This window comes from Pelecanus crispus, chromosome 4 (assembly GCF_030463565.1).
Source record: "Pelecanus crispus isolate bPelCri1 chromosome 4, bPelCri1.pri, whole genome shotgun sequence".
Classification (NCBI taxonomy): domain Eukaryota; kingdom Metazoa; phylum Chordata; class Aves; order Pelecaniformes; family Pelecanidae; genus Pelecanus; species Pelecanus crispus.
In genome coordinates, this window is record NC_134646.1 from 57,252,017 (window position 1) to 57,264,239 (window position 12,223).

The following is a 12,223-nucleotide window of genomic DNA, read 5'->3' on the forward strand; positions in this document are numbered from 1 at the left end:
AACCAGTGTCACACCTTAGTTCCACAAAGACTGGCTTATCCATATGAAAACTGAGGACCAGAGTCCAAAGTTTTCTCTCTTCCACAGGGGAAGCTTGCAAAGTAGGGATATTATCCAAAACCGAAAACAGGCTTCTTTTACAGTAACTGTTATAAAAGCAAATACAAGCAGCAGTCAGTGAATTAGGAAAGTTAAATTCCAGCTGAGGTCACCTTCTGAACTGGTCACTGTGTTTGCTCTATCTATATTGCGAGGAAGACGCACAAAGTAACCTATGCTACTGAAAAGGTGTATTTTGAAAAAAAATGGTTGTGAAGAAACAGAACCCCAAAAATAGTACCTCCCATGCTCAAATAACACCATCTTGAAAATTAGCCAAGGGACAATGGTGTAGTCAACATGACAAGAAAATGATTCAACAGCTGGCTGCAACTGTATGCTTCAGGAACGCGCTCTCTCCCCTCCACCTCCCGAACTTCCACGGTTGCTTATGCAGCCTCCGAGTTGTGCCTGCCTGACCCCCTTGGTCAGCCCACTATCTCAGGAATCTTATCCACAAAAAATATAAACAAACCAATCCTGCAGCCCAGTGGTCTGAATCAGATCACCAAGGAGATGTTAACACCACATAAGCAGAGTTAGAGCAAAAAACAGGAAAGGTCCTCCTAAGTGGGAGCAAATTAGTCTCGAGGCAGCAGCAATGTGTTAAATCAAATCAACTGTCCATCCAAGCACCATGAGAAGAGTGATACATCACATGAAGCTACACGCTCCACAGCCGGTTGTATGAGCTTTACGTGAAGAAAGCCATCGTGTGTGAAGCTATTTTTCATCTGAATACGAGAGTTTCAAAGCACATGAACTGGTCTGAAAATATTTTGGGGTTTTTCCTGCAGAAAAAAATATTTTATAGCAAAGTACCACACCATTTATTGACCTGGGATCAGAAGAAGGAAACCTGCTTGCCTCGTGAATACTGGAAAGAGATGTGCTGGAATGTTTGCAAAGACTTTTAAGAGGTGTATGTCAAACAAGCATACATATTTTGTTGATTAAATTATTTTTCATGCAGATGTTAGCTTATCCTTAGCAAGCATTGAAGCAACAGAAATTCCAAATGGTATTAAATACTTTGTAATAATTCAGAATGTAATGGCTAAAGAAAAAAAAAAAATCTGAGTAAAATAATTGCAAATCCAGAAAGGAAAGAAATGCCAGAGCCAACCTCATATAATGGAATTTAAACCTTGTCTGCAGTTTATTAACACTTAAGTGTTAAAGTCTGGGTTAGTCAATTAGTCATGATCATATACAATTTAACAGTAAAAAGCAAACAGTTTAAAAATAACTTTTAAAATATTATAGATTAAGGTTTACACTATGGACCTGACAGGTGTGGAAAGGCAAAAGAAAACAGCTAGCTGGGCTTGCTTCCACAACAAGCTAGATAAAAATTGTTCTACACCCCTTCATTAAGACAAACACATGAAATACAGTAAGCAAACAAAAAACTCAATATATCTTAAATATAAGCAGATGATACACGCGAACTGAACTTGAATACTTTCCTATCTGAAATGAACAAACTTTAAAGGTCAAGTCCAATTTTTTACTGGAGGGAACTATGTGTTGCCAAACTATTCAAATGAAATCACATATGAGTACCTAAAAAAAAAAGTTTAACTTAGTTCCCACTATCAAAATTATCACTTTAAAGCTTGGACAAAACACAGCTACAGGGTGCACTACAATCCACTAAAAAGAATCAGACCAGCAGCTGACTCCAAGTTTCCTTTAAAAGCTTCTAGATTATTTTTCTGAGCAAATAGGAAATCTATACAAAATCTCACAGTAACAGTAGGTCTAAAAATATTTATCCTAGACAGACATGCCATATGAATGCTATAGATACAACTCTGTATTAAAAATTAAGTATGGAAGTAGTCATTGCAGTAATTTTTATTATTGCTAAGATGTATCTGATTCAGTATAAATATGGTGGGTAATTTTCTGTAACCTTCTCAGAAAAAAATTAGATAGAAAACACATACTAGACAGACTCACTCCTGAAAATTAAAATGTTTATGCTTTTACTTTTATTTAATCGGTTTCTTTGGTTTCAAATAATAGAACTGGAGAAAACACGTAGTAGCACTGGAAATAATAGTTCGAAGTACTGTCATCTTAACCTGTTTTAAATAAACTTTACTTATCCAAAAAATAATCATTTACTCTTCTATGAACTACACCATTTCACACTCTGTAGTCTACTTACAGAATTATCCTAACAGTAAGACAATTTATATCGATTAATAAACTTAGAGGTTCAGATCTGAAGCCTACATTTGGTGAAAGCCTTCAATACTTATGTTCAGGAAGCAGAATTTCTATAGTCCTTACTAAATACAGAAAGCAAAAGAAAAACGTGCATCAGTTATTTTCATTTACGCAGAAACATCACAACACACCTAAAAACTGAGATTCCCAAACTGCAGTACAGAGCAGCTAAGAGCTGCACTCCTGTCAAAGACAGGATTAAGACTTCATTTCCAATGTGTCTGTAGCTGAATCCGCACGGGCAGCGACACCCCTTAGCAGGGGCAGCCTGCAGAAGAGCCCTCTCTCCCAGTCCCTGATGCGAGAGCAAGCACGCAGGCAAGGGGAGGCAGAGAACAGGCTTGAAAAGTAGGGTGTCCCTTGATTTGGTGGGGTTGAACACGGGGCATGATTCAGAAAGTAAGGAAAATCGAAGCGAATTCCAGCCTGGACAGCGAGGACATGCAATTAAATAGAAAGAGAAGTGGGATGATCCATGCTAGCTTGAGGAGCAACAGGACCTAGCCACGGGAGCTAAATGCATGGTGCTGCAGGATGTTTCTCCTGCACGCGTGCATACAGAGCTGCACCAAGCTCAGAGCTACTGCCGATGCCAGCGGTATCCAAACCCACAGTCACAAATTCGTATACATTTCCCAAACACAACAGCCTAAAATGTTCTGAAGCAAAACACAGAGTGATTTAAGCTATTAAAATAAAAACCAAACCCAACAACCCTACAAAAAAACAAAACCCAAACAACAAAATGTGGTTGAAACGACAACACACTAAAAAACACTTATCATTTTAAGGTAAACATTCACATTCAACTCTAACATGTGGTATTACCACATGTAATCAGTCAGTCACTTTATCTGCAACAAAATATGTTAAAATTACTGCATGCTACATAGATCGGGAAAAGCATTCATCTTTTTTCCCCACAGGAACAAATCTGTATTCTACTTAGGTATTTAAAAAGTACCCAGATCTGAAGGCTTGTTTACAAAAACAGCTACTGCAGTTTGAAGTTCATTGAGAATTTTAGAGCAATTTAAGCAGTGCAAAAGTTGTGTAACTGTTACTTTAGTTTGAATGCATTTCCATTTATTTTAAATTGAGCCTGAACAAATAAGAGCTATGTTAACATATGCTATACTAACATATAGGATAAAACCCCCTGCACACTGGTTCATGGGGGTTTTTAGGGTTTGTTTTGTTTTGGGGAGGGTGTTTTGGTTGGATGTTTGGGGTTTTTTTAATAGAAAAGACCTAACACTAAGTGTACTTCTGGCACAAAACATCTGTTTCTGCATTCTGCAAATACCACTTGTGTACCTACTCAATGTATTTGATAAGCATTCCTAAAGGAGATTCTTGCCAGAACATAATAAAGCTGGAGTGACCAGCCACAGTTGGAAAAGAATGAGTAAAAGCAGAGGATAATTAGAGCTAATTTAAATCTATTTCTAAAGCATGTATTACCAAATCAAACAGCATTTCAGTGATTGCATGTTACTCAGACTGCAAACAGACATTCTTTCAGACTACAATTCAAGAACATAGGAAACTGAGCTACAAAGCATTTAATACAGAACCAATTTTACACGCATTTGATGCAAAGTGTTCTCCAGTCTAACTCTTACTCTACTGTCAAGTTAATTCAAAAAAGTGTCAGCGAGTTAGTTTTGCATCATCGGCTGCTATGGCCTGAGAGCTGTTTGCCAGCACTACTCTTAACTTCATGCCAGATTAGGTGTCATCTGTCATCCTACAAAGGGCATAAAGCTAATAAAAACTTTGCATCTTGTGCTCTAGCTAATTCAGCAGAAATGCAAGCCTGTCAAGTACGCACTACTAGGGTAGCCAGCACCACGCAGATCTGGTATACATCACGATGGATCTGCAACAGCCTAGGAACAGCCATGCCAGTCAAAAGCATTAGTGCCCCAGCTGTCTGCTTCTTCCTCTCTGCCAAAAGTTACAGACCCCACAGCTCTGCCAGCGGCACAGGTCATGGGCGCATTCCCTAATCCACTTCAGGCAAAAAATCAACCCTGTCAGTTTAGACAATTTAAGTAAGTGGCAAGAACTAACTCAGACACATTTGACAGAGTGGATTAGAGAGTGCTGCTACAAACCATTTTACCAGCAGAGCAAGGGAAGCAGTAATCTACAGCTAATGGGCAGTAATGAGCAGCTGCAGTAGGTAGAGTCCCACAGTCTGCGCAGCCACACATCTGCATTAAGTGTCACAGAGCATGGGTCACTCCAGCTAGTTCCCGAGGGCAAGCTAAAGCCTTGTAGCTCTAACAACAATATATATATATTTTCATATATATGCACAATTATATATAAACACACAACTATATATATTAAAAAACCCACTGAGCAAACTGGTAGCTACTTCTAACCCTTTATGAGCCAAAAGCAGAAATTCTGTTTAAACTCAGACCTATGATTTTAAATAAAACAACGTAATCAGACAGAGTAAGAAAAAAGCTAGCACACTTAAAATAAGGGTTCTGCTTGAAGCCCTTGTTAGTAGTCTTACTTACTGTAGAAGAAATAACCACACTATTAAATGCCCTAATATTTAAATTGGATACAAGAGTTGTACATTTTCATTGCATGTACCGCACTTCCTAGTGCAATGCTTTTTGGCAAGCACGGGACAGACCAATTAAGCAAGCTTTCCTCTTCTGCTTGAAGACACAAACAAAACTAGGAAATAATGCTTTGAAAAAGCTGAAAGTCTTTGTTTTCAACATCTCCAAAGTAAGGGGAAAAAAAAAAAAGTAAAGAAAATACAACATTAATAATTCACTTAAAGTTAGCACAAAAACTACTCAGGCAAAAATAAATTTAGATCAAGTGCTGCAATTACACAAATGAAATCTCATCCTGATACACAAGAATGAAGAGAAGCAGTGAGAGGAAGACTATTTACCTGCCTAACCCAACTTACTGCATGGCCTTCCACAGAGAAGACATTTCCAATTATAGTTACTGGAATGGCAAGAAACTTTTAAGCAAATGATTGCAGTGGAAAAAGGGAAGTTGATGTTTCTCATATAATGTCAAAGGTGTATATTCAGTCTTGGAAAGTAAAACTGAGACTGAGCAAAAGTGTATTAATGGAGTTTATATCATAAGAACAGATAAGAATCTAAGAAGGCTCAAAAGGAATGTTCAGTCAAGAAACAATCTTAAGCCAGCTTCTGTGTGTGAAGATACGCTAAGAACGCTTCTTGTTTCAAGCATTTGAATCAATGACCAAAAAAACCCAACAACTATGAAGCTACAGATAATGAAGTTAGTTAATTTAGGAAAACATTCCTATTTAAAATAACACCTATAGAAGGCCGTGAACTGCCAAAAAAAAAAAAAAAAGCAAAAAAAAAAGCATCGAGGTGGAAGATTCAATCATTCCAAGGGACATTTTTAAAGAGAAGCCAGTAACAGCTGAAGGCTGAGAAACAGTTCTCTTCTTGTTTTCTGCAGAGAAATTAAAAAAAAAAAAAAAATCACTACATAGTCTTAACATGCTACATGAAGGAGCACTAGACTATTTATAACTGTAGCTTACATGTGTATAATGAAGACCTGCACCTTTTTTTGGACAGGGCACATGACAAAAGACACTGAACAGAAGGCATTTTCTAGAATAATTATCCTTCCATTTCCAACACGAGGCAGTTATTTGTGCTTTAATGGCAGACTTAACCACCAACATATAACGATCCCTAAATATAAAGGTAAAATAAACCAGAACCACTAAAGAAATTACATAAACTTATGGGTTAGAGCCTTTACCAGGCTGCCCCTGTCCAATCTTTCATTTTGAGAAACATAGGAGGATTCAAGAAAATCCAGGCCTTATGCAGCATTTTTTCCCGTAATTGCTTTCAGGACTTTGTCCAAAAGTCAGACCATCACTCATTAACATATGATCAAAGCTTCAATTTTCATTATCTTCCCCATAAACAAGTTCTGCAGTAATAAAGCGTCTCAGAGCTGCAACTCCTTCCACAGTGAGAACACGTTCCCGGGAACATCATTCCGCCGAGCCAGCTTCGTGCTGGGGACGGAGCCGATCCCTGCACCCCACAGCTCCGCCACACCCACGCAGGTGTGCAACCCCCCCCACGCCAGGCAGCCTGCCCGCAGCTCGGAAACCAGAGCCGCAAGCCGTACTGCAGAGACAAAGCCCTCCAAAACGGGCGGCGTGATCTCCCCGGACTCCCCCCTGCCCCGAGGCCGCGCCCGGGCCGCGTCCCGCCCCGCGGCGGGGGCAGGGCGCAGCGGGTCCCCGGCCCTGCCGGGGGCTCGGCGCCGGCCGCGGGATACCGGGCTGCAACTCGCACCCCCGCGCGGCGGCGGGGGCCGCGTGCGGCGCCGCAGCGCCTGCTGGGAGTCGTAGTCCCCCACCCCCGCCCGCCAGCGGCCCCGCCGCGCGGGGCGGCCGCGGGGAGAGACTCCACCTCCCACAATGCGCCGCGGCGCCCGGTCCCCTTCACAGCCCGTTTCTCCCGCACCGGCCCGGCGGAATCCGCTAAATTAACCGCCCCCCCCCGCCCCCAACACACACACCCCCTCCCGGTCCAGGTAGCGAGGCCGCCGGGCAGTGCCGCAGCCCCCGCCTGCCCTCCCCTCGGCAGCCCCGGCTCCCTCGCAGCCAGCACGAGGGCCGGCCGCGGCCTCACCCGCTCGCAAGCCGGGTCGGGGAAACTGCGTCACACCCTGCGGGCGCCCCCAGCCCCCGCCACTGCGGTTCCCCTCACCCGCCCCCGCCCGGGCCGCCCCCGCCTAACCCCGGCCCCTCCCGCCCCCCCGGGGGGGCCCGCCGAGGGCCTCGGGGCACCCGCCGTCCCCACGGCCCCCCCGCCCCCAGGTACGCACACCGCCCCTCTGCCCGCCGGCTCTCCGCCCGCAGGCCCGACGCCCTCCCCCGTCACCGGGAGCCCCGGCGGCGCGTTCGGCCGAGCCTCCTCGGTAAGGAGAAGCCCGCAGCAGCAGAAGGCAGCGCCCGCCAGCGGGAAGACCAGGCCGGTGGCGCCGGGTGCCGCCGGTGGGCGGGCGGGAGCGCGCGGCCCGGCCCCGCCGCTACTCACTGACAGCGGCGGCATCCGAGTGCATTTTCGTGCGGCGCACACACGGCCCGGCCCGGCCCGGCCCGGCTCCCTTTGCCCCTCTCCCAATCACAGAGCCCAAGCACGGACACCTCCCGCCCCGCCCACCGACGGCACCCATTGGCTCGGGCTGCCCTGAGAGGCCGCACTTCCTGCTCTCCTACTGCACGAGGCTCCTGCCATTCTCCCTCTGCCTGCCCCGCACCGCCTTCCCCGCCCGCTCCCGACCTCCTATTGGGCTCGAGGCTGAGACGACCCCGCCCCCCTTCACTCTGACTGGGCTTTGCCGGTGCCAGTTTTCCTTGGCCTTGAAAGCGCGTGCAAAGAACACCACTTTGTGTCACCCGTGGCTCTGATTGGCTACGGAGGCCAAGGGCCGCGCCCACGCCCTGATACGATTGGGTAAGCGGGGGGCAGGGGGCGGGGCCTCCGAAGGCCCCGCCCCGCAGAGGGGCCGGGGAGCGCTCTGCTGCCCCAGGGCGGGAGGCGGCTCCGCCCGTAGGCTGCGACTGTTACGCGGCGCGCGCAGCAGCCGCAGCGCGCTCTCCCCTTCTCAGCCTGAGGGGTCTCAGGGCCGCCTCGGCCCCAGGGCCGCCTCCTCGGTCCCCCGCTGTCGGGGCAAGCCCAGGCTTCTGTGTGCCCGAAGGCCCGCAAGCCTCATCCCTACCCTACTCGGATAAACGAGCGCCCCGGGGCGGCTGGCGCCGTATCGTCACGGCCGGAGCAGGAAAATTTCTGGCCTACACCCCCCTCCCTTTGCTCCGTGACACCCAGCTTCCGTGTAGCCAAATCGCCAACTAGTTGAGAAAGATTTCTTTGTTTCTCCCCTCTCTCTGAGGGGAAACACGGCGGCCTGCCAGCAGCAGCTGAAGGCCTTGAGGCATCAGGTGAATGTTAGAGCAGCAGCAGGCTGGGCTGCGGGGAGACACGGGGGCCCAGAGCTGCTCCCTGCAGGTGGGTGAGCCTACCTCGCTCCCCCTCCTTACTGTTCCTAGAGATCTAGCCCAGGGACCCACCACCCTTTCCCCCCCCCGGCAGTACAGGGGGAAAGAGGTCCCCATGCCTGAGCCGGAGGAGGAAGACGCCTTGCAGGTCATTGCTGCTTAGCATGTGAGCTCAGCATCTTACCTCCTCTCGGGGATAACAGCCTCCCCTTGCCCTACTCGGTGTCATAACACAGATGAGAAAGGACTGCTACAGCACCGCCTGTGCACAATGGAGGATTATTAAGACAGAAATTACCCGGGGAAAAAAAAAAACTTCCTCTAAGAGGTTAAGTTAAAAGAAAGTCAAGGACTCAGAATTGAAGAAGTGCCAGATTTGAGGTAATTGTCTCTCTGGAGCAATGCATTAGCATGCAGTCCTGAATTAACTGATCACACACCTGTTTGTTTGGGGGTTTTTTTATGACCCTTGCCTTATTCAGTGAACCAGTCAGAATGTGCAAGTGCAGATGATTTATTTTGCAGAGCAACTTATGTTTTCAACTGCCTGTTTTACAGAAAAGACAGAGTCCATAAGAAAATAATTGCTCTCTTCAAAAGTCATGCACTAGGACCATGTCAGAGCAACGAAAGACCCCGTTATTTGAAATTCTTACTTGTTCACAAACTCCTTGAAATTATTTCTCTCTCTGGTATTTTCTTACTTGCACCATCTTTTCTTTACCTTAACAATTGTCGTGTATTTTATGCTACCACCTTTAAAAATAATCTATATCAGAGTAAAGCGGTACAAGCTAGGTTTCACTTCTCGGGTATTTCTAACATCCCACATGCCAGACATTCACATCTGGGCATGTCATCCCAAGCTCTTATACCCAATAGGGGCACCATTGAGTTGCAATTCATCTGATCTGTTCTAATTCTGGATTGAGAGGAACAATTCCTTTAGGGGTGCCTGTTTGTTCACGCTGACCATAAAAAGCACATAGACAGCTATTTCAGAATAAAAACGTATTCAAAAAGAAATCTTCTCCCATGCCTTATGCAGCTGTAAACTGATACAGATCTAAAGAAAGGTGGCACAAAAAACCCCTATCTGGTTGCATCTGAAGCCATTTGGCCCTACGGAATGGTCTGTCTTTTTTTCCCCCATTTATATTAGCCTAAAATGAAAGATACTACTTGGCTTGACAAATCTTTCCTTAGACTATAGCTTCCATAACTACTGCTATCTGTAAATGTAAAGCAAATAATACTGTAAGTTTAACAAACAAGTTCAAAATATTTTTGAATAGTTGAATGCACAAGTATAGTCTCTGACCCTTAAAAAACTAGACCTGCAAAGAAATCCACAGGGAAACACAAAAGAGACTTTGTTTTCTGCTTCTGCTTGCTAAACAAGGGAATGTATGCTTCAGCCAGAAAAGGCCTGCCCCACGAGAACAAGGCCCATTATGACACGCACCTTCATTCCAACTTCAAGAAGGTATAAATATCCCCTTTGTTACCACTAGTTGTAAACCAGTATGCAAGTCTCCAGGCTGGCAGATGGTACATAATCATGCCTATATTTTCTTTCTGAAGTACAAGTTTACAAAACAGAAATATTTTACATAGAGCACAGCCTTTGGGTCATGGTTGATCAAGCATCATCTCAAGGACAGAGACAGTTCCAGCATTAGCCTCTTAATCCTAACCCTCCTGGCATCTTTCTTTTGTGCCAATGCAACCATATGGACAGCTGGATAGCAAGGTAATGAAAGAGCAAGACCGCCCCCAATGCCCCCAAAAAGCAAAAAACCCTAAAACAAACAAAAAAAACCCCTCAACGCTTTTTTTGGTGGTGTTCATTTGTTCGTTTGTTTTCCCAGCCAGATGAATATCCTGATCTGGCTCACTACAGATATGTGCAAATGCTCCCATCAACACACAGGAGAGGAATAATAAACCAAGAACTGGAGAGGAGCAGAAAATGCATCAGCCAATTTACACACTGCTAGATCAAACCTAAAAATGCAGACTTTTTTTTTTTTTTTTTAAGGAGAAAGACTGTCATTGTTTGCATTGCTTTTTTTAATTGATAGCTAAGATGGCAACCACATAAAAAAACACCACAGACTGTGAAAAATACAGGCTAACGTGAGGAAGAGGAGCCATTTACTAGTTTTATCTTCTTCACTATCAGAAACATAGCATAGAAGGGGTCTTTGAGAAACATGATTTCCTCTGTTTCCAAAGGGTGTCAGACTCCAAATTGCTAAAGCCACTGCATCTCTCAAATACCTTTGTTCATCTTGCTTTGCTTAGAAACAAGCTTGAAAGTTAATTTTAGGCACCAGAATCACAAACCATCATGTGTTTTACAAGTCAGAGGGGGAAGAGAATTGTATTGAAAATAAAAACATTAGTGGAGCAGAATTTGCTGAGCATTAACAAAGCAGATAAAGCAGCAACACAGCACAGTACAGGGCATTGTCAGAAAAGAAACAAATTGTCTACCAGAAGCCCCGAAGCCACAGTTCTAAATCATTTGCAGATACGGAAAAGTAACTGATACCCAAGTCAATACAAGCAGCTTTATGTAATACTTCTGAAAAGATTTTTCACCCTCAAGAGTTACAATGAAACACCTCAACTGTGCGTTATTCTTGTGCGGTATCAGCAGAGCAGTACTGATCAGGGATAAAAGAGGACCTCAGGTGGCAGAAAGTAGCAGCTGCAGGTTGTGTAACTGCTTGCAAACCACTCCTCATTAAGTAATTCAGGTCATTTTAATTGCCCTGTCCCACGGCCTCATACTGTGCTCCTTGTTTAAGTAAAAACGTTTCTTTTGTTACAGTTGTTCCACAGATGTAGGACTTTGACTCTGAGGGTCCTTTTGTTACACACTGCAAACAAATGTAATTTTACATACATGAGAAAAAACATGCTTTGGGGCTGTTGGTAGCTCATATTTAAGTCCTTAAATTTGATTTATAGTTTTTTTTCTGCTTCAGTTTGAAGTTTTAAAAAAAATCTGCTTAATTCATAATTAGGAAGCTCTAAGCAGCCAGGCTTAAGAGAGCAGCTCAGTATTTCTGCCTGAACCCTGGAGGTGCATCAAAACAACCAGCACCTTTGTCTGAGGCCACAAAGATCCCTCACTGTCACCAAAGGACCCTGAACATTTTTGGTGTTCTGTTTCAGTGAGACATGGGGGAGCTGGTCACCTGCACACTTAAGCTGCACCCAACTTGTTTCAGTAACACCAACTCCAGTTCAAAACCAAAGGGTGTGCCTAACTTTTAATAAGTCTGTAGTTGTGACACCCTTTTTGAAAAAAGGAAATAAAAACTTCAGGTCCGTCTTAGCCCAGGCTGTTTGAACTGCAGCTCCCAGGTTTCAGAGTGCTCTGTAACAACACCAGAGCCACTGCTCCTGCTTACAATACACGTAGAAATGCCTGAGTCAAGGCCCCAAAGCAGGAATATATGCAGGAGGTGACTTGAGTCCTCCACCCTGCTGAAGAATCCAGTACAATTACTCTCAGAAGTTGCTCTCTTACAGGTTTTACCTAGTGTCCTTCTTTCTTATTCCAAGATACACACGAGTAGGCTCCCGATGTACTGCTGTCTCTTCCTGTATTTTCCTAGAAACTAACTGACCTGCACAGAATGTCAGAGGATGGAGTTAGTAGTACAACAGAATACATACTATTTAGAAGTCAGATATATATAATCTAGACCTTCTACCACCAGGAAAAGCTCAAACCTTTAGAAAATAATGTCTGTTTTATACATTTTATCTTTTCATGCTGTATCTGAATGCATAGTTACAGATATCCACAAACTT

The 12,223-nt window shown here is 44.7% G+C and overlaps 1 protein-coding gene across 5 annotated transcripts in view; it reads right to left on the reverse strand.

The window, feature by feature from the left end:
* DCUN1D4 (defective in cullin neddylation 1 domain containing 4) overlaps positions 1-7,474 on the reverse strand; it is a 38,918-nt gene extending 31,444 nt beyond the window's left edge. For all 5 annotated transcript variants that reach the window (XM_075708887.1, XM_075708886.1, XM_075708885.1 and 2 more), the window contains exon 1: positions 7,431-7,474. In XM_075708887.1, the coding sequence (XP_075565002.1) occupies positions 7,431-7,455 (25 nt within the window). In that variant the 5' untranslated portion in view covers positions 7,456-7,474. The remainder of the gene's footprint in view (positions 1-7,430) is intronic.
* Between the last annotated feature and the right edge of the window lie 4,749 nt (positions 7,475-12,223).